Here is a 23,138-nt window from a genome sequence, read left to right as displayed (position 1 = left end):
GCTCAGGTGATCACCATTAATTCTTCTCATTGTAAACTGTGTTGTGACTCAGTTCTACATTGTGGGGTTTCTTTTGTTAATTGTTCTCCTGCCTGTGGCACTAAGGCTGCTTTTCCTGATATCTGTCCCGTTTTTTTACCCTTCTTGCAGATATATGAATATTAAAAATCCTCAGTCTCTGCTCATGAACAATTCAAACTACACTGAGGTGGTGGCTTAGTGGTATTATCACTAGACCTTGCTCTGGGGAAATGGGTTTATACAATTTCTGGCATGGACATGATGGGTCGAAGGATCTTTCTGTGCTGTATGGCTCTATGCCCATAAAACAAATAAACACTCTCGCTCCTCTTACTCTAACATTGTATAAACCCGCTAATGATGATAATGAAATAAAAACAGAAAATGCTGGATAAACTCAGCATGATGATAATGGCTTGTTTTTTTTTAATTGTCAGCTTTAGTTAATTTAAAGCGTTTTTTGCAAGAGAAAAGCAAAATATTGCGAATGCTGGAAGTCCTAAATAAAAGAAATGCAAGAGTTTTCTTTTGATAACTATTTTCCCACTGGTGACACTAAATTCCTGTTCACATTTACCCCTTTTTCTTTTACCCGCCTTGGAGCCTATCCAAATGTTTGTGCAGATAAGCTGAGCAAAATGCACCCAGTGTTTGGTAAATTGAGATGTCTTTACAACTCAATTAGTTCAAAACTTTGGAATAATGGGACCTATAGTTTTGATAAAGCATGGGAGAGGAAGAATCGTCTCGAGTTTCAGTGCTGGGAGCCTCACTTTGTAAAATTTACACTTGGATGCTCAAGCTCTAGAGATCTCTGATAAAACATCCTCAAGAGGCCAGTCCCCTCACAGAAAATTCTCTTCTTCAGGAAAGTCAGACCCCTCACAGAAAATTATCTTCTCTATGGTCTGTCTGAACAATATATCTCAGCATTGTAAAAAATGAATGAGAAATTGTTGCTTTAAATGGTTCTTGAAAGTCACCCCATGACACCACTTTGACTGCTGGATAGGTATTGGAGCTTATTAATATTCAAAGGTCCATTGATTTGAACATTTTCAAGATGTGAACGTTCAGTGTGTCTGGTTCCAAATGAGTGGATTTTGCTGTGGGATTCTGGAAGGTCACTGGCGAGGTACACAAAGCATGTCGAGGTCACTCCGGAGACTTCAGCACAGTATCCAGGCTGACACTCCAATGCAGTACCAAGGAGATGCTGCACTGTTAAAGGTTTACCAGATTAATTCCAGGAATGGGTGGGTTTTCTTGGATGAAAAGGTTGGAGAGGTTAGGTTTGTATCCACTTAAGTTTAGAAGAGTAATGAAAATGAAAATCGCTTATTGTCACAAGTAGGCTTCAATGACGTTACTGTGAAAAGCCCCTAGTCGCTACATTCCGGCGCCTGTCCGGGGAGGCTGGTACGGGAATCGAACCGTGCTGCTGGCCTGCTTGGTCTGCTTTAAAAGCCAGCGATTTAGCCCAGTGAGCTAAACCATCCCCTAACTCGATCAAAACTTTTTAAATCCTGAGTGGTATTGGCAGAGTGGATGTGGAGAGGATGTTTCCTCTTGTCGGAGAATCTAGAACCGGGGTCAATGTTTAAAAATAAGGGGTCGTTCATTTAAGACAGAGATGAGTAGAAATGTTTGCTGTCAGAGGGCCGTGAGTCGCTGGAACTCTCTTCCTCGAAAGGCAGTGAAAGCAGAATCTTGTGAGTAATTTTGCTGGATAGTTCCTTGATTAACAAGAGGGTGAAAGGTTATTGGGGTCGAGAGGAATATGGGGTTGAGATTACAATCCGTTCAACCATGATCTTATTGAATGGCGGAGCAGGCTCGAGGGGCCGAGTGGCCTACTCCTGCTCCTAATTCATATGTTCGTATGTTAGAGTTGCCGGCTTTATAATGAATCATTAAACCAAGGCCCCCTCAGGTGTAAGTTAAAAGTGCTGGTTTAGCACAGTGGACTAAACAGCTGGCTTGTAATGCATAACAAGGCCAGTAGCGCGGGTTCAATTCCCATACCGGCCTCCCCGAACAGGCGCCGGAATGTGTTGACTAGGGGCTTTTCACAGTAACTACATTGAAGCCTACTTGTGACAATAAGCGATTATTATTAAAGATCTATGATGTTGTTTCGACAAAGAGCAGAGGAGCTCTCCATATCGTCCTGGCGAACATTTATCCCTCAACCAACATCACAAAAACAGATTCTCTGGTCATTATCACATTGCTGTGCTTAATTTGGCTGCCATATTTCCTGTATTCTAACACGTCAATAGACTCTAAAGTGCATTGGGATATCCCGAGGCTGTGAAAGGCATCCTATGGCTGTAAATCTTTCTTTTACCTTGCCTGCATCTAGCTATTTCGCTTCACTGCTGAAAAATCAAACCTTGATCAAATGTCATGAATGCCATGCAAATAATCCAGCTTTTTTGTGGTTCTGAATAAATTATTTATTGGTTTTCAAATGACTCACCTGCATTTCATACTGAGATTCCCCAGTGAGTCACTCTGTTTATATAACAAACCATCAGATTATGTAATCAACTTGAAGGCTAATGATTGTGTGAACAATATGCTGTTGAAAATGCATATTACGGCACCTATAATTACGAGCATGTGTACACTGTACACTTTGACATAGAATAGACAGAGAATTTACAGTGCAGAAGGAGGGCATTCGGCCCATCGCTTCTGCACCAGCCCTTGGAAAGAGCACCCCACTTAAACCCACACCTCCGCCCAGTGCTTTTCTGTTGCCCTCGCGGTTTGTCCAGCAGAAGTCCTTGGAGAATGGCTTGGGTTGAACTCAATATTTTCAAATTAATTCACAAGGATTTTATTTTGGATGTATTTTATTCAGAACTTATTCAAACAGTTACAAATCATGAACAATCCAGGGAACGTGCTCCCTAACACACAATTCTGCAGTTTGTACAGGTTTGTCCCCATTTTTACCCCACACACCCCTCCCCTCCTCTTTCCCCCCCACTCCCCCCCGCCTCCCCACGACAAACAGCTCCTCAAACATGGCCACAGCCCTACCTTGCCTTAAATCCTCCGCTGAATCCCTCTGTTTATATTTGATCTTTTCCAAATGGAGAAAGTCATCTCAGTCTCCTAGACAGGCTGCCATCCCCAGCGGCATTGCCAACCGCCATTCCAATAAGATCCTTTGCCAGGCAACCAGAGAGGCGAAGGCCAAGACATCGGCCTTCCTCCATTCCATCAGCTCCGGCTTCTTTGATGTCCTGAAAGTCGCCACCATAGGGTCAAGCCCAACCTCCTCCCCCACCAACTTTGTTTGTGTCGCGAACACCACTGCCCAGTATCTCTCCAACTTCTCACAGACCCGCTCGATGGAGGCTCCATTGGGTGGCAATCATCGGTTCATCCCAGGGAACAGGGATGGGGGATTTAGGGGGTGGCAGAGGGTGGGCATCAGTAAATTGAGGGACCTGTTTATTGGCGGGAGGTTTGCGGGCCTGGGGGAACTGAAAGATAAATTTGGGCTTTCCCAAGGGAACATGTTCAGATACTTGCAGGTAAAGGCGTTTGCTAGGCGACAGGTAGAGGGATTCCCTTTTCTGCCCTCGCGGGGGACGATGGACAGAGTGCTTTCGGGGGTGTGGGTCGGAGAGGGGAAGGTGTCTGACATCTAGAAGGTAATGCAGGAGGTGGAGGAGTCGTCAGTGGAGGAGCTGAAGGCTAAATGGGAGGAGGAACTCGGGGAGCAGATAGAGGACAGAACTTGGGCGGATGCCTTGGAGAGAGTCAACTCTTCCTCCTCATGTGCGAGGCTTAGTCTCATCCAATTTAAGGTGCTGCACCGGACCCACATGTCCGGGACTAGGATGAGTAGGTTCTTTGGGGGTGAGGACAGGTGCACCAGATGTTCAGGGAGTCCAGCGAACCACGCCCATATGTTCTGGGCATGCCCAGCACTGGAAGAATTCTGGAAGGGGGTGGTGGGACGGTGTCGAGGGTGGTTGGATCCAGGGTCAAACCAGGGTGGGGACTCGCGATTTTTGGAGTTGCGGTAGAGTCGGGAGTGCAGGAGGCGAAAGAGGCCGGTGTCCTGGCCTTTGCGTCCCTAGTAGCCCGACGAAGGATCTTGCTACAGTGGAAGGATGCGAGGCCCCCAAGTGTGGAGACCTGGATCAGTGACATGGCGGGATTTATAAAATTGGAAAGGGTCAAATTTGCCCTGAGAGGATCAATACAAGGGTTCTATAAACGATGGCAGCCTTTTCTGGACTTCCTGGCTCAAAGATAGGTATCTTGGTCAATAGCAGCAGCAACCCAGGGGGGGGGGAGGGGGGAGGGGGGGGGGGGGGGGGGGGGGAGGGGGGAGGGGGGGGGGGGGGGGGGGGAGGGGGGAGAGGGGGGGGGGAGGGGGGAGGGGGGAGGGGGGGAGAGGGGGGGGGGGAAGGGGGGAGGGGGGAGGAGGGGGGGAATCCTTATTGTAGTTTCTATTATGTAACAATATTGTGTTAATTTGTGTTGTTGTTAAAATGCTGTGTTGTTCATGGAGGTGGGGCGAATGTTTATGATTGCTAATATTATTGTTATTTTTGGTATTTTATTATGGTTCGTTATTGTTGTATAAATTCAAAATTTTTCAATAAAAATTATTTCCAAAAAAAAACTTCTCACAGACCCAAAACATATATGTGCAGTTTGCTGGTCCCTGGCCACACTTCTCACACTTGTCTGCCACTCCCTGAAAGAACCCACTTATTCTCGTGAGAGTCATATGCACACTGCCTACCACCTTGAATTGTACCAGGCTCATCCTCGCACACGAGGAGATCGAGTTTATCCTACTCAACCAGGCTCTCCATGTATCTCTTTGCCGTCAGTGGCAATGCCGCCGTCACCATAGCCCTCGGGCTTGACCCCTTACAAGATTCTTCTTCCATCCTAACCCATTCTGCCCACCCCTTCCTCCCACCACCGCCTCACCTTCTCCATGTTCGCCACCCAGTAATAATGGACAGTAACAAGTCTTACAACACCAGGTTAAAGTCCAACATGTTTGTTTCAAACACTAGCTTTCGGAGCACTGCTCCTTCTTCAGGTGAATGAGGAATAATGTAGCAGGTTTGACAATGTCAGCCCCTTCCCCCCACTTTAGCCTCTGCCTCTGTAACAGGACCCTCTTTACCCTGGGCACCTTTCCCGCTCACATGAACTTTGAAATAACAGTGACGATGAAGGAACAGCAATGTGTTTCCAAGTCAGAATGGTATGTGACTGGGAGGTGGTAGTGCTCCCATGTGCCTTCTGAATCTGGATGGACTGCAGCTGGAATTCTCTCTTCCCTCTCCTCTTCTATCACACTTTCATCCCCCCCCCCCCCCCATTCATTTGTGTAAACAATGAACGGTGGAGTAAATTCTGACATGAGGTGGAGTGTTCACCATTTGTAAACCCATTTAAGGGGAGACAGTGGTAGTGTTCAAAGTGCACTGAGGCAGTAGGAATCCGCTAAAATGCTGAGGAAAAATTGAACTATGGGGGCAACTAATCCCTCCCCCACATCCCAACTAAGATATCAATAGATGGGTCAGATGGACAGAAAAGTACCACGTGGAATTCAACCCTGACAGGTGTGAGATTATGCATCTGGGGAAGTCAAACAAGCAAATGATTATACAAATGGGAGGATACTGAGGGGTGTAGAGGATATGAGAGACCACTTGCATCCCAAGAAATGTTAATTCTAACATAGAACATAGAACGATACAGCGCAGTACAGGCCCTTCGGCCCACGATGTTGCACCGACATGGGAAGTCAAAAACTAAAGGCAATCTAACCTACACTATGCCATTATCATCCATATGCTTATCCAATAAACTTTTAAATGCCCTCAATGTTGGCGAGTTCACTACTGTTGCAGGTAGGGCATTCCACGGCCTCACCACTCTTTGCGTAAAAAACCTACCTCTGACCTCTGTCCTATATCTATTACCCCTCAATTTAAGGCTATGTCCCCTCGTGCTAGCCACCTCCATCCGCGGAAGAAGGCTCTCACTGTCCACCCTATCTAACCCTCTGATCATTTTGTATGCCTCTATTAAGTCACCTCTTAACCTTCTTCTCTCTAATGAAAACAACCTCAAGTCCATCAGCCTTTCATCATAAGATTTTCCCTCCATACCAGGCAACATCCTGGTAAATCTCCTCTGCACCCGTTCCAAAGCTTCCACGTCCTTCCTATAATGAGGCGACCAGAACTGTACGCAACACTCCTGGCATATCAGTGCCATCTACTTTGGTCTTGCGCATTGGTAACAGCAACATGGGCATGCTGGTTATAATGGCCCAGAAATTCAGTTTCCCACGGAGCGAATGTCCAGGTGGTTGGATAGGTTGATGAGGTGGTTAAAGAAGGCATGTTTCATTTCTTAGTTTGTTTTTTTTTAAAACGTATTTTATTACAAACTTGTATCAAAGCAGGTTACAGCAAACAAACACCCTGGGAATCATACTTCCCAACAATCAACTATACAGTCTGTGCAGATTTTTCCTTTTTTCATCCTCCCCTCCCCATCACCCACCCCCCCTGCGACAAATAGCTCCTCAAACACGGTCACAAACGTCCCCGACCTTTTCTCAAACTCATCCCCCGCTGAGCCCCTTAACTCATTCTTTATCTTCTCTAACCGCAAGAAGTTTCCGGTCACCCAACCATGCTGCTACCCCCGGTGGCGATGCCGACCGCCACTCCAGCAAAATTTGTGGCCGTGCAACCAGAGAGGCGAAGGCCATGACATCGGCCTTCCTCCTCTCCATGAGCTCCGGCTTCTCTGAAACCCCAAATATCACCACCAAAGGGTCCAGGTCGACCTCCTCCTCCGCTATCCTGGCTAAGGCCGTGAACTCTCCCGCCCAGAATCTTCCCAATTATTCGCAACCCCAAAGCGTGTGTGCGTGATTCGCTGGACCCTGCCCACATCTCTCACACTCATCTGCTACCCCCTGAAAGAACCCACTCATTCTCGCCCGAGTCATATGCACCCTGTGCACCACCTTAAACTGTATCAGTCTCATCCTTGCACAAGAGGAGCTCCCGTTTACACTTCGCAGTGCCTCACTCCATACTCCCCAATTGATCTTCATTCCCAACTCCGCTTCCCATTTCTCCTTGATCTTCACCACCTGTTCGCCTCCCTGCTCCCCAGCCACTTGTATATATACCAAATTTTTGCCTCCCCTTCCACATCCGGAAACAGCAGTCACTCCAGCAGGGTGTATCCTGGCAACCAAAGGAACCCCCTCCAGACCTTTCGCGCAAAGTCCCTAACCTGCAGATACCTGAACTCACTACCCGTCGGCAGCTCTACCCTCTCCCTTAGCTCCTCCAGACTGGCGAACCCTTCCTCCAAATACAAATCCCTCACCTTGACCAGCCCCAATTCCCTCCACCTCCGAATTACATTATGCATCCCACCTGGCTCAAACCCATGATTCTCGCACAGCGGTGTTAGCAAGAACCCCTTCCATCCTAAACTGTGTCCTCAGCTGATTCATTTCTTCACCGTGGACTGCACCACTGGGCTCCCCGAATACCTACTCTGAGCCATTGGCAATGCTGCCGTCACCATAGCTCTCAAACTAGACCCCTTACAAGTTTTCTCCTCCACCCTAACCCACTCTACCCATTCTCCTTTCCACCACTGCTGCACCTTGTCCACATTCGCCGCCCAATAATAATGAAGCAAGTTCGGCAACGCCAACCCGACTGCTGCCTCTGTCTCTGTAGCAGGATTCTCCCTACCCTCAGCACCTTCCCCGCCCATACAAAGTCCGAGATGATCGTGTCCACTTTCCAAAAAAAGGCCTTTGGTATAAAGATCGGGAGACTCACCACTTGGACCATCCCCGCCAACGTTAAGTACAGTGTATCCCACCTCTTAATATCCTCCGTCTCCTCCACCAGCTTTGTTAAGTTCCATTTATGGAGCCCCGTCCATTCTCTTGCTACCTGAATTCCCAAATACCTAAACCTATCCCTCACTACCGTAAATGGCTCCCCCAAAATTGCCCGCTTTGCCAGCTAATTCACCGGGAATACTTCGCTTTTCCCAACTTTCAGCTTGTACCACGAGAACCCTCGAAACCTCCCCAACAGGACCATAATCCTTCCCATATTCTCCAACGGATCCAAAACATACAGCAAGAGGTCATCAACATAGAGTGACACCCGATGCCCCCTCTATCCCCTGCCACTCTGCCGACCCCCTGAGAGCCATCGCCAATGGCTCTATGGCCAGCGCAAACAACAGCAGCGACAGCGGGCACCCCTGCCTCGTACCCCTGTGTAAGTCAAAGCTTTGTGAGCTCATATCATTCATCTTCGCCCTCGCTCTTCGCGCCACATACAGCAGCCACACCCATGCCACAAATCCAGGCCCAAACCAAAACTTTCCCAAAACTTCAAACAAGTACCGCCACTCCACCTGATCAAATGCCTTCTCCGGTTTCATGGACACCACTCCCTCCGATACCAGAGCCCCCCACGGATTCATCACCACATTCAACAGCCTTTTCATTTCTTAGTAGAGGAACAGATTGTAAGAGCAGGAGATTCTGCCAGAACTGTATAAAACATTAGGTAAGCCATATTTTGGGCTCTGTATGCAGTTCTGGTCACTTCATGACAGAAAGGATATAATTGCATTAGAGCGGGTACAGAGGAGATTTAAGAGGATGTTGATAGGACTAGAAAAATGTAGCTTTGAAGAGAGATTCAGGCTGGGGCTGCTCTCCTTGGAATAGAGGAGGCTGAGGGGATAGTTGATTGAGATGTCCAAAATTGTGAAGGGCCTGGTAGATTGGATGGGATGGGTCAATTAACCCTGATGGAGAGATCCGTGAAAGGGGGCATAGATTTGAATTGATTGGTAGAAGGATTTGAGGGAGATTAGGAAAACCTTTTTCACCAAGAGGGTTGTGTGGGTCTGGAACTAGGTAGCTGAAACCCTCAACTCATTTAAAGGTGTTTGGATAGGTACCTGAAGTGCTGTAACCTACAGGGCTGCGGACCAAATGCTGGAAAGTGGGATTAGGCTGATTGGCTAGTTTGTCGACCGGCACAAACACAATGGACAAAGTGGCCTTTTTGGTGCCTTAAACTTTCTATCATTCTATGCCCATCTCTCTCTTTCGTCCCCCACCAAACGACCACGTTCCCACACCCCCAACTACCATTCCAACCCTGGACAACTATTCCGGCCACCCGACCAACTCTGCCCCACCCCCAACTACCCCCGCCGACTTTCCTCACACCCCCAATTGCCCCTTGCAACCCCGGACTACCTTTCCAATCACTCAACCACCCTACTGACTAGCAAAGATACTACACTGCTTCCCCTGACTGCCCAAAGTGGCAGACACCTTTAAACTTACCGGAAAATGACAGCAAGTGGTTTAAAAATGGGGCATGGATTCACTTCCCCCATGTTGCTGCCTTATACCTGAAATGCTCTGGAGCTGCTGCACTGCACATTTACCAGGTACAGGATGGAAAATCAGGGGAGATATGCACAATCTAGGTAAGTAAATTAAAGGAGCAGAGTGGTAATTCAATCATCATTGCTACCCCTTGTCTTTTAAGTTTTGTTGAAAATGAAGCAGTGGCTGGGAGTTTCGGCCGGAACGGAAATTCCTGCTCAAAATCAATGGATATTTGGTAGCCTCTCTGAATTTTCAATGGCCTTGGCAGGTCCCGCCATGGGCAAACCCGAAGAATCTCGACATGTGTCTTTCATTGTTGATGGGGATGATGTATACACAGAAGTACAAAATTTGTTCTATTTTATAGGCACGCGTGATGGCGACCATAGGTGTCACTCGAGGACTTGGAGATCATGATCTGAAGGTTCACGATTCTAATATCCATATAAAGCCCTTTCTGTCGTGCACTCCTGAGGTAAAGTGACTCCTGAGTGAATTAAAAACAGAAAGCATGCGCATGTAGCTTCTGTCTGCCTTTTTGTTCTTTTTTCTAAAAAATGTATTCTATTATACACATGTAACAAAACAGGTTACACCAAATAACCCCCTCCCCCCCACGAACAGCTCCTCAAACATGATCACAAACATCCGCCACCTTTTCTCAAACCCCCCTGCCGAGCCCCTTAACTCATACTTTATCTTCTCTAACTGCAGGTAGTCGAACCAGTCACCCAACCAGGCCGCAAAATTCGGTGCCATGCAATCAAAGAGGTGAAGGCCACGACATCAGCCTTCCTCCTCTCCATGAGCTCCAGCTTCTCTGAAACCCCAAATATTGTCACCGCAGGTTCCGGGTTCACCTCTTCCTCCACTATCCTGGCCTGCCTTTTTGTTCTAATCAATCCCTGTGAGCTACTGCTGATTTTAAGGTTGTTGTAATTTGACAATTACATTTTAATTCTTTTCAGTTATTATTTGTTCATTGGTTAGGGACTTAGCTGGCAAGGGCAGCATTTGTTACCCATCTGAATTGCCCATTTTTGGCAGTTAAGCATCAACCACATGCTGTGGGTCTGAAGTTACATGTAGGCCAGGGCAGGTCAGGTAAGGATGGCAGTTTTCCTCCCCTAAAGGACATGAGTGAACCTGATGGGTTTTTGTAACAATTGAAGGGACTAGCTTTATAGTCCAGAAGTCTTAATTTGTTGTTTTGTTTTTATAAATTTAGTGTACACAATTATTCTTTTTCCAATTAAGGAGCAACTTAGCATGGCCAATCCACCTACCTGCACATCTTTGTGAAACCCACGCAGGCACAGAGAGAATGTGCAAACGCCACACGGACAGTGATCCAGGGCAGGGATTCGAACCCAGGTCCTCAGCGCCATAGTCCCAGTGCTAACCACATACCGCCCCAGAATTTTTAATTGACTTTAAATTCCATCAGTTACCATGGTGGGATTTAAACCCACATCCCGGAACATTAATATGAAAGCAAATTTTTGCAGATGCTGGAATCTGAAACAAAAACAGAAAATACTGGACCAGGTCTGACATCATCTGTGGAGAGAGAAGAGAGCAAATGTTTTGTGTCTGGGTGACATCTTTCTCTCCACAGATGATGTCAGACCTGTTGAAATTGTCCAATATTTTCTGTTTTTGTCCCAGGAACATTAACCTGTGTCTCTAGATTACTAGTCCAGTGACATTACCATTATGCCACCACCAGGGTACTGATTTGAATGTTAAAACAATCTTTCACCTGAAACAGGCAAGCATACAATGCATCCAACATACAAGCCATTGTGAAACTGCATTAGATGATCACTGGGCTGAAGGGGTTGATGAATTACATTTGCATGATGCAGTCGTGTAAGATGCCAGGGTCAATTGGCTTTTTGTCAGAATTTTATAAGCAGTTCACGACGGAGTTGGCCCCCGACCTTTTGGACATGTTTAATAAAGTGGTAGAGAGGGGGAAGATGCCGGCTTCGCTGGCGCAGGCATCGATTTCGCTGATCCCCAAAAAAGGGGAAGGATCCATTGGGGTGCAGGTTCTATAGGCACATCTTACTGCTGAATATTAGGAGGTTCTTGAGCAAGCTTGTGCGCGGTTGCGAGTGCCAGAGGTGATTGCGTCAATGGACATAAAAGTAGGCCTTTGATCGGGTACAGTTCAAAGGTATCTGTTTAAAATCATGGGGAGGTTTGGGTTTGGTTGCTGTATATGTCTCCCATGGAAGTATGTGAACGATTGAGACAAACTCAGGGTATTTTGGGCCGCGCGGGGTATGAGGTAGGGGTGTCCAATGTCCCTGCTACTGTTCGCCATGGCGATGGCACGTCAGGCCTCAGCTGAGTGGCGGGAGAATGAGGAGGGTGGCAGGGAGCACTGGGTGTTGTTGTATGCTGATGATCTGTTTCTGTTTGTGACGGACCCATTAAAAAGCATGGGCAGAATCATGAGCTTACTGGAGAGGTTGGGGGCCTATTCAGGCTATAAATTGAATGTAGGGAAAAGTGAGGTGTTCCCGGTGAATGCAGAGAGGTGGGGGGGGCAAACCCGAATTGCCATTTAAGGTGGCAAGGGGGCGGTTCCAGTACTTGGGGGTTCAGGTAACACTTGAGTGGGCCACGACGCAGAGGAGGAATTTGATGGGATAGGTAGAGGATGTTATGGGGGACCTTAAAAGGTGGGATGTGCTGCACCTGACATTGGTGGGGAGGATGCTAGTGGTGAAGATGAACGTATTGCCAAGATTCCTTTTTGTGTTTAAGTCCCTCCTGATTTTCCTCCCAAGGCCTTTTTTCGCAAGATAGATGCATTAATCTTGGAATTTGCGTGGACAAGGATGGTGCCACGGATGAAGAGGGCTGTGTTGTAACGGTGGAGGTGGGAAGGGGACCTGGCACTTCCAAATTTGATTTGTTGTATTACAATTGGGCAGCGAATGTGGAGAAGGTGAGACGATGGTGGGAGGGGGCAGATTGGGTCAGGTTAGAGGAGGAGTCTTGCAAAGGTACGAGCCTGAGGGCTATAGTAACGGCCCTAGTGCCATTTGCCCCGAGGAAGTATATGAGGAGTCCGGTGGTGCAGTCGTCTATAAACATTTGGAACCAGCTAAGAAGGCACTTTAAACTGGGTGACACGTCGGTGATGACTCTAATGTGTGAAAACCATAGGTTTATGCAGGGGGGATGGATGGGATGTATAGGAGGTGGAGAGAGAAGGGGTAAATGCTGGCCAGGGACGTGTTTGCGGAGAGGCGTCTGCTGGGCTAGAGGAGCCGCGATGGAGGTTTGAGCTACCAAGACGGAGTGAGTTTAGATGGTGACAGGTGCGAGACTGCGCACAAGAAGCTGCCTTCGTTCCCTCAGGTGCCGGAGTATACACTTTTGGAGAAAATATTGCTCCTGGATGAGGGGGGGATGGTTGGATTGGGAATATAAGTGGGTGGTTGGGGGAGCAGGGCATGGCCTTGCTGAAAAGGATCAAGCAGAAGTGGAAGGAGGAGTTGGGATGGGAGTTAGGATTGGGGTTTTGGTGCGAAGTAATTCGTCGACTGAACTCTACCTCCTGCAAAAGGATGTGTTTGATACAATTTAAGGTAGTGCACAGGGTTTCTGGAGGAAGCAGATGGGTACAAGAGGTGTGGGAGGGGGCTGGCGAACCATTCCCATATGTTCTGGGAGTGTAAGGAGTTGGAGAATCTTAGGGAGGCAGTTAGGGAACTTATCGTGGATTGTAAGGGTTGAGATGAAGCCAGACCCTATGGTCGCGATCATTGGGGTGTTGGAGGTGCCAGAGCTGCTGGCGGGGAGGAGGGCCAATGTTTCTCTGATTGCCCGGCGACAGATACTTTTGAATTGGAGGTGAGCCGCGTCCTCGGAAGTTGAGGCATGGCGCGGGAGATCAGTATGAGTTTCTCAGGTTGAAGAAAATTAAATTTGCCCTAAAGTGGTCGGAGGAGGGCTTCGAGTATGGCCGTGACCGTTCAGCGCCGGGGATGGGAGGCAGTAAATGGCGAAAAAGTGTAAAATGAAACTGCATACTCTGTTGGATGTTAAGGTTGTGTTATTATGTTGAATATGTTTGGAATAAAATATCTTTTTTTAAAAAAAGAATGCTAGGCATCTTGCGCATGTGCCTCCTCAGACGGTTCCGGCACTGTGCAGGCAGAAGCCCAGCGGGCAGACGCCTCCTCCTGACGTCAGCATGCTGGCCCAGGACCAAATTTTTTTTTTTTTAAAACAATGGCGTCTTCCTGCCAGAAGCGGCGGCAGAGAACAGTCATGCGCCCAGCATGAACATGGACACCACTTGCCCTGTATTTCCATGCTTTGGGCGCAAATCTCGGAGGAGAGATTCCTCCATTTTGTAGAATTGAAAATGGATTGTTTTGTAATAAGGAAGAGAGGACCAGAGACAGAAACAGGCCAGGGTCTCTCAACTGAATCTGCTGGAGAGAGCTGCTCTGGAGAGAGCTGCACAGGAGAGTCTACAGCAGGACAAAGCAGTGCTGGTGTGAGCTCCAGGGCCTCTGGTGAACAAACCATTAAAAAGAAGCTGAAATCAGGAACAAAGCAGTATAAAGATGATTTCTTGAGTTTTGGTTTTATTAATTGTGCCAATGCAAATCAGGATGCAAAGCCCATGTGTGTTGTGTGCAGGGATGTACTGGCAAATGAAAGTTTAAAACCTTCAAAACTTCAAAGAGATTGGAAGACTAAGCATGGCGAGTTTAAAAAAAAAAAATTTTTATTGAAATTTTTTGAAAAATGTATAGCAACAGAACAATAATAACAATAATAAACACCCCCCCCCCCCCCCGGCACCCGTAACAACGCATATAAGGAACCCCCCCACCCCCCTCAAACCCAATAAACAACAAAATAAATTAACCCCCCCCCCCCCCGGGTTGCTGCTGCTGCTGACCTAGTTCCTTATCGTTAAGCCAGAAAGTCGAGGAAAGGCTGCCACCGCCTAAAGAACCCCCGTACCAACCCCCTCAGGGCGAATTTGACCTTCTCCAGCTTAATGAATCCCGCCATGTCATTGATCCAGGTCTCCACGCTTGGGGGTCTCGCGTCTTTCCATTGCAACAAGATCCTCCGCCGGGCTACTAGGGACGCAAAGGCCAAAACACCGGCCTCTCTCCTGCACTCCCGGCTCCACCCCAACTCCAAATATTGCGAGTCCCCAGCCTGGTTTGACCCTGGATCCTACCACCCTCGACCGTCCTTGCTACCCCCTTCCAGAATTCCTCCAGTGCCGGGCATGCCCAAAACATACGGGCATGGTTCGCTGGGCTCCCCGAACACCTGATGCACCTGTCTTCACCCCCAAAAAACCTGCTCATCCTCGTCCCGGACATATGAGCCCTGTGCAGTACCTTGAACTGCTAAGCCTCGCACATGAAGAGGAGGAGTTCACCCTCTCCAGGGCGTCCGCCCATATCCCCTCCTCAATCTGCTCCCCCAGCTCCACTTCCCACTTAGCCTTCAGCTCCTCTACCGACGCCTCCTCCACCTCCTGCATCACCTGGTAGATGTCAGACACCTTCCCATCCCTGACCCACACCCCCGAAAGCACCCTATCCCTTACCCCCCGCGGGGGCAGCGAAGGGAACCCCTCCACCTGCCGCCTAGCAAACGCCTTGACCTGAAGGTACCTGAACATATTCCCTGGGGGAGCTCAAACTTCTCCTCCAGCTCACCCAGGCTCGCAAACCTCCCGTCAATGAACAGGTCTCCCAACTTCCTTATGCCCGCCCTGTGCCACCCCAGGAACCCGCCATCAATGTTCCCTGGGACAAACTGGTGGTTTCCCCGCAGCGGGGCCTCCACCCAGCCCCCCACTTCCCCCCTGTGTCGCCTCCACTGCCCCCAAATCTTGAGGGTAGCCGCCACCACCGGGCTCGTAGTGTACCTCGTTGGAGGGAGCGGCAACGGCGCCGTTACCAGTGCCTTCAGGCTCGTGCCTCCACAGGACGCCATCTCCATCCGTTAAGCGTGGCGAGTTTGAGGACAAACCTCTTGAATTTTTTCAAATGATACAGTGAGAACTTAAATCGCCAGCTGAAGTCCTGAGCAGAAATGTTACATTGAATGACAAAGCACAATTAGCCTCTTACATGGTAGCCTGCTGTGTAGCTAAAGAGAAAATGTCCCACACTGTAGCAGAGATTAATTCTCCCTGCAACAATTGACATAGTTTGTTCAGTCCTAAATAAAAGGTCAGCTGAAAAACTGAATTGCATCATATTCTTTTGTTTTTTAAAAATAATTTTTATGAAGGTTTTCACAAAATATAAACAACAAAACAATATTAACAAAACAACCATGGTTAAAAACCCAAGAACAACACCCACCCAACTGCAAAAGCAACTACTAAAACACAAAAAAAAAGCAAGCAACAAAAAGGAAAGAGATACCACCCGCCACATCCAACAAACCCATGTACACAATTCTCCCCCCCCCCCCGGTTGCTGCTGCATTGCATCATATTCATGATAACGCAGTGGCTCACCTGATTTGTGATATTGCTGAGAAGTTAGATGCCCAGCATGATTTGCCAGATTCGCGATTGACACTCGGGAGGCTGTCAAGCTGCAGCCGCATATACACACTTCAATCCCCACACACAGCATCCCAGCCAAGAAGATGGCACTCTTTGCACTGGAGCACAGCCATCCCGCTGATGGGTCACCTGTGACCAGAGGGCACATAGGGGAGTGTCCTTGCGGGACACCCATATAACCCACAGCCCGTGGCCCTAAGTTCACAGTGGGCAGCCGGCAGTGTGCACAGCTTCATGGTTGCCTTGCAGGCTGCGGCATGGTGTACCGTGCTTGTCCACCCAAACCCCACAGCCCACCTCCTGGCCAGTCCCCGCTACTCCCCTCGTCCCTGGCAGAAGCCCCCCCCCCCCCCCCCCCCCCCCCCTCAGCCAGCGACACAATTGTCAGCACACTATGGCAATGTTGGACACTTTCCTTACCTCCTCTCTCCTCAGCAGCCACGTCACCTGTTCCACAATTTTTAAAAGCACAAATGGATCTCGCTATCAGGAATTCTCCCCAGTGTAGACGGAAAACCGCTGAGTCCTCAGACGATACCAGGTCAGGTCCGCTAATGATATGCAAACGCCGTTTACTGTACATTTAATTTCATTTCATTTCACATGCAGATGGCAAGACCCCAGTGCCTTGATTGCGTTTCCATTGTAGTCCAGGAGTTTGCAGGCAGCTGGAAGGATTGTGGGGGACTTCTTGATTGTCTTGGAAGTCCACCTGCGAGGTCAGGTTGACGGAGGCACCAGTGTTCAGTTTGAACTGGATGGGGCAGTGGTTGACCTTCATCACTGCATGCCATTTGTCCTCGGAATCCACGGCCACGATTGATTGGACTTGCGATGTGTCCGGTGTGGCGTATTCACACTCAGTAAGTGTTGTCCAGGTATTCATCATCTGGATCCGTTGCACTGCCTGGATCAGAGTCATGCATTCAGTGTTGCACACTTCTGATGCGCCGCTGTCGGAATTGGGAGTGCTGGTTCCTGACTGGTGGTGCAGATCTACACAGGGCTGCATAGTGGTTTGGTTTTCCACAGTTTAAACAGTGTTTGCCTCTTACAAGGCAGGTTTTTAAAAAATGGGTGCTGCCGCAGTTTGCACACGCTCAGTGTGTCGTTGCGCGGTGCGGTTCTCGGACATCTGCACCTGCGCAGTGCGGTTTTCGGCCGTTTCGTGTTCCCGATCGCATTGCGCATGTGTCGGGCCCTGGGAAGAGCGCGCGAAATGGCCGCTTTCGTCAATGTGGAGACGCTGCATCCGGGAGATGGCCTGAACATTCTCTACCTCGTGGAAGGCTTGTTTTTCACTTTCTGCCATTTTGTACTGTGAATAACAATTTTTAGAGTGCTCATGCACAATACACATTTTAATCGCGACTGGCAGGGTCATGTGCTTGATTTTCCGCAATTGCTCTCGCGGAGGATCAGAGTGGAATCCAAAAACGATTTGGTCTCTGATCATAGAGTCAGTGATATCATCAAAGTTGCAGGATTGCGCTCGCAGTCTAAGGTTGGTTAGATGGGAGGTGAAGGATTTGTCTTTACCTTGCATCCTCTGCTTGAAGATGTAGCTCAAAGTTGGTGTCCACCTCGCAGTGGCCGTCAAATTTGTCCAGGATGGTTTGGTCCTTCTTTTTGTCCTGCCCTTTGGAAAAGTGAAAGGAGTTGAAGATCTCTATCGCATGATCACCCGCAGTGGTGAGTAGAAGAGCTTTCTTCCGCGCATTGGTCGCGCCATTGATGTTGGATGCTTCCACGTATAGTTGACATTTCCGCTTGAATGATCGCCAGTTGGCACTAAGATTGCTGGTGGTCCTGAGCTGATGAGGAGCCTGAATCTTGTCCATTGTGTCTGTATTCAGTAGCTGGTTGTCACGGATCTTGCTGAGTTGAACTAAATAGATTGAACAGTCACTCGTGGTATCATGTGTTATGCTGCTTCGGATAACACAGGCTGCTACCTGATGCAGTCTTAACTAAAGGATGCTCCAGACCCTGAAATGAGTTCAACGTGCTTATTTAACTATTAGTACAGTTCTCAAATGCGTTCGACTCTCTGCTAATCTAACTGTAGTAACTCAGTCTAACTGTACCAGCTTGCTCTAAGCCACCTGCTGAGGTGTGATGCTGCTGATCAACCCTGTCTTAACTCTCTAGATGTCTTTCTGTGGAAAGAGGCAGGGTGTGAGTGCCTCATCCCTTTTATAGTGTTTATGTCATGCCCCCTTGTGGTGATGCCACCTCTTGAGTGTCCTGACTTGCCATTGGTTGTGTCCTATTGAGTGTTCATTTGTCGCATGTTTGCATATCATGACACTCTGGTTAAATCGCCACCAGTCAGCTCTCCCCCTCAAAGGGGAAAGAAGCTTATGGTCATCTGGGACTATGGCAACTTTACTTTTACTTACTTTACTGTGTGTGATTGGGGAAAATCCAGTGAAGCCAGAGGTTGAGCTAGGTTTCAAGCTTCCTTGAGGAAAAGATTGTCAACATAACCGCTGCACAAAGTGTATGAATTCCTGATCTCCCAGAAGACCCACCCCGAATGAAGTCAACCTGAAGTACACAGAAACAATGTACGGAAGAGCGAGTTTTTGAGGGGGTTGCAAAGGGGGAGGGAGAGTTTGTGAGGGTGTTGCAGGGGGATTTTGTGAGGGGGTTGCAGGGGGGAAGGGGTGTTTGTGAGGGGATTGCGGGGAGTGAGAGTTTGAGAGGCAGTGGGGAAGGGAAAGTTTGTGAGCGGGCTGCGGGGGTAGAGAGAGTTTGAGGGGAATTGGGCGAGGGTGAGTTTGTGAAGGGATTTCAGGCAAGGGAGAGTTTGTGAAGGGATTCTGGGGAGAGGGAGAGTTGTGAGGGGGTTAGGAGAGAGGGAGAGTTTGAGGGACATGGCGGGGGAGAGTGTGAGGCCTCCGATCAATCACATCCCCGAGTGAGTATGTGTGAGTGTGGAATCAATAGATCTATCTGCCTTTTATGTAGATTTAGATTTATTGTCATGTGTACTGAGATACAGTGAAAGTATTGTTCTGTGTACAGTCCAGGAGATTGTTCCAACATGAAAAACATAGGACATACATAAATACACAATGTAAATACATAGGCATTGGGTGAAGCATACAGACTATAGTGCTAACAACAGCAGAGAAGATGCGTAGATTATTACAAATTTGCTACACTTAAACGTGGTAGAATCTGATGATTAAACAACAAGCATTTCAGAACCGTTCTAAATTCTGTCACAGTAGTTTAGCTTTTACGTCTACTGTGACTTATGTACATTAGAGTAAGGTCAAGACTTCTGCTCAAGTAGCTGGGTCACCTGTGGGCGCTACGTATTAGAATTTCACATCTTGCCGGCTCCGACTAATTCAATTCAAGAGTGTAAATCTGCAAAGACGTGTGTGGCCTACCCTGCATGGTTTATGACCTGTGCAGATGAGATGAGATAGAATGTCACAGTGTTGCCATGGGAACGCTAACTGCCTGATTTCCATATTGAATCCAGCAAAATGCTATTTACCTCAAAGAATGTTTGCTGAAAGTTGATGGAACCTTAAATCAATGGTATACCTTGTGGCCTGCGTCTAGACCGCTTGTGATAACTGGCATTTCTGAGACAGAAATGAGAACAATGGGTGTTCTAAAAAAAACAGCATTTGTATTTGGAATAGTTTCCAACACAAAGAGAAGAATTAAATGCAATATTCTACCACTGAAACTGTGCTTGTAATGATTTGTTCAGGTTGACACTTGTATCATTTTTGTTTTGTGGTGATGGAAATTTAAAAGGACATACAGGTGCATAATTGATGGAGTTGCAGTGGGACAATTTGTGTTCTACGCAGATATGAAAAAGATTAGGCTGCTTTTGAAATTATTCTTAAAAAAAGAAAGTTAATTCGATTGATCTGTATACAGGTATGCGTTTATGACATCTCAGAACACGATCATGACACAAGTGACGTATTGGTTCTAGCCACGGATGGACTGTGGGACGTCCTGTCGAGTCAAGAAGTGGCTGAAGCCATAACAAGCTTTCTCTCCAACTGCGATCCTGATGATCCGCGCAGGTTTGTGAAGGATTTTAATCAGTTTTGAATGAATTCCGCTAGCTCAGTCCAGAACGTGGGTACAGACCAGGTAATCTGCTATGAAAATGTTCTTATAGAAAAATTGTAGTGAATTTTAATGGAGGAGTATTTGATGTAGTTGTTGCTATAACTTCCTATGACGAATGGAACAGCAGTGCAAAAAAGGAGGCTATTTGGCCTCGTGTGTCTGTGCTGACTCATTGCCAGCTCAATCCAAATCTAAGCCCAGTGCCCTATTTTCTTTCCAGATCTTCCTCCGCGTCATATGTACCCACAGAATGTGCAATAGTCTGTTAAGGCAAGTCTTGCCACCAATAGCCTACATAAGTAAATTTCTCGTAATACCTCTTTGCATTCTCCTAATGCGGCTAAAATTGCTAATTCTTTTCACTGACCCCCCCACCCCAAAATCAGAGGAAGCAGTCTTTCCCGCTTGACTCCTTCAAATTCAGTATGCTTTCGAAGGTGTGCATTAAATCTCCTCTTGCTCCAGTATTAATAGTTTTGATATATCAAGTCCCTCCTCGTGATTACAGTTTCCCATCTTTGACCTTAACCTATTGAATCTATGATGAATACTCTCAAACTTTCTAATCTTAACTGATGCCTGGGAGTGAATAGTGGGGGTGGATTTTAATGACTGTGTGCCTGACCAATGGAGCGCACCAGACAGTTTCCCACACTACCTCTCATTTTAAAAATAAATTTAGAATACCCAATTCATTTTTTCCAATTAAGGGGCAATTTTAGCATGGCCAATCCACCTACCCTGCACATCTTTGGGTTGTGGGGGTGAAACCCGCGCAAACAGGGGGAGAATGTGTAAACTCCATACGGACAGTGACTCAGATCTGGGATCGAACCTGGGACCTCGGCGCTGTGAGGCAGCAGTGCTAGCCACTGTGTTGCCCCACACTACCTCTCTTGACCATTTCACTGTCTGATTGTTCAAATCAAATGAGCATAAATATCAACTATTCAGTATTGGAAAGACACAAACCATCGTCTTCAGCTCTCATCACAATCTCTGTTCTGCAGCCACCAGCTCCATCCCTCTCCATGGAAACTGTTTGAGGCTGAGTCAGACTGTTTGCAAACTTGGTGTTGTATTTGATCTTGAGGTGAATTTCTGACCATATACCTGCTCCATTACCTAGACTATCTATTTCCACATCCATAATATTATACAACTCTGCTCCTGTCTCTGTTCATCCGCTGCTGAAGCCTTCATCAATGAATGCCTTTGCTACCTCTGGCCTCAACTATCCAATGCTGTCATGGCTTGCCTCTTATCTTCCACTCCACGTAAGCTTGAGCTCATCTAAAGCTCTGGGGCGTGATTCTCCGCTCCACACGCCGGGTGGGAGAATCGCGGGAGGGCCGGGCGAATCACGACACGCCGCCCTGGCACCCGCCGCGATTCTCTCCCCCCCCCCCCCCCCCCCCCCAAATGGCGTGTCGCGGAATCGCTGCTCGCCGTTTTTCACGGCGACCGGCAATTCTCCGGCCCAGATGGGCTGAGCAGCCTGATGTTCCTGACCTGTTCACGCCGGCGGCAACCACATCTGGTCGCTGCCGGAGTGAACATAGCGCAAAAGGTAACTTTGGGGCCTGTGGGGGGCGGAGAGGGGATCGAGCACCACGACCGTGCTTGGGAGGGGACTGGCCCGCGATCGGTGCCCACCGATCGTCGGGCCGGCATCTCCAAGAGACGCACTCTTTCCCCTCCGCCGCCCCGCAAGATCAAGCCACCACGTCTTGTGGGTCAGTGGAGGGGAAGACGGCAACCACGCATGCGTGGGTTGGAGCTGGCCAACCTGGCATGCGCAGCTGGCGTCACTTAGGCGCCGCCGTCACGTCATTCTCAGCGCGCCGCTTTGACGCAAGCGTCATGGCCCGGCGGCCGAGTTTCTCACAACGCCGCTCCTAGTCCCCTGGTGGGGGGGTGAATAGGGTGCGAGGAGCGGCCTCCGACGCTGTCATGAAACTCGGCCGAGTTCACGACGGCTTTCCCGATGCCACGCGGCATCGGAGAATCGCACCCCTGTTGTCAGTAGCCTAACTTTATACCGAGGTCCAGTCATCCACCATCATCTCTGTGCTTGCTGACTTACATTGACATCAGTTTGACAATGCCGTGGTTTTCAACTCTTGCCCTTGCTTTCAAATCAGGCTATCCCTAGAAAATGTTTTGAGATCACAGTCCTTCTCCAATTCTGTCCCCCTGTGCATTCCTAATTTTAATTGTTGCACCATTGACAGCTATTCCTAGCTCCTACATTCTTGAATGCCCTTCCTTAACCTCTCATTTTCCCTATCTCGCCTCTAACGTGTTTCTTAAAACCTACCTCTTTGATAAAGATTTTGGTAATCTACGCTATGAACACTTGAATTCCCAATTGGATTAATTAGTGATCATTTTAAATTTATAACTGCTTGCTCTGGTGTCTCCCTGGTGAAATATCTTCTTGTCTACTCTATTGAACACTTTCACAATCTTGAAGACCTCTATCGGCCCTTAGCCTTTGCTTTTCTGGTGACAAGAGGCCCAGCCTGTTGAATACTTTTTCGATGGTTATGTCCTCTTCTAATCCGTTATCATCTTTGTGGATACTTTCTCCAGTGCCTCTATATCCATTTTGTAATATAACTTTCATAAAATAGCTTGTCTTATCAAAATTGTAATCTATTTGAGGGAACAGCTCCTACATATTTAGCACCTGTCAATGCTACAGAGTTGCTTATACTGCTCATAAAGGTAAAGGGGCAGAGTCCATTGATCACCACCATCTGTACATTGCTGCAGGTTGGGTTTCTGGGGATTTCCGAAGAGAAGGCATACTTCCACCGACAAAAGGCTTAACTCTTGAAAGAATATGAAAATGAGTGAGGACGGGAGCCCATTGACAATCATACCTCACTCTCACTCAGGTGGATAACCACCTGGAGGACATTTTCTTTCTTTTTTTTAATATAAATTTAG

At 47.9% G+C, this 23,138-nt stretch overlaps 1 protein-coding gene and 1 long non-coding RNA gene across 6 annotated transcripts in view; one reads left to right on the top strand and one right to left on the bottom strand.

Moving 5' to 3' along the window:
• The window catches only part of LOC119954699, a 248,415-nt gene that overhangs the window by 80,345 nt on the left and 144,932 nt on the right, over positions 1-23,138 (bottom strand). The gene's annotated exons all lie outside the window — the stretch shown is intronic.
• The window catches only part of ppm1h (protein phosphatase, Mg2+/Mn2+ dependent, 1H), a 208,907-nt gene that overhangs the window by 173,147 nt on the left and 12,622 nt on the right, over positions 1-23,138 (top strand). Inside the window, exons 8-9 of the mRNA XM_038780177.1 lie at positions 9,858-9,965; positions 19,983-20,134. Of these exons, the coding sequence (XP_038636105.1) occupies positions 9,858-9,965; positions 19,983-20,134 (260 nt within the window). The remainder of the gene's footprint in view (positions 1-9,857; positions 9,966-19,982; positions 20,135-23,138) is intronic.

Source organism: Scyliorhinus canicula, chromosome 20 (genome assembly GCF_902713615.1).
Source record: "Scyliorhinus canicula chromosome 20, sScyCan1.1, whole genome shotgun sequence".
Taxonomy (NCBI): Eukaryota; Metazoa; Chordata; class Chondrichthyes; order Carcharhiniformes; family Scyliorhinidae; genus Scyliorhinus; species Scyliorhinus canicula.
The sequence above is the reverse complement of the archived record's forward strand: the minus strand, read 5'-3'. Positions and strand labels throughout refer to the sequence as shown.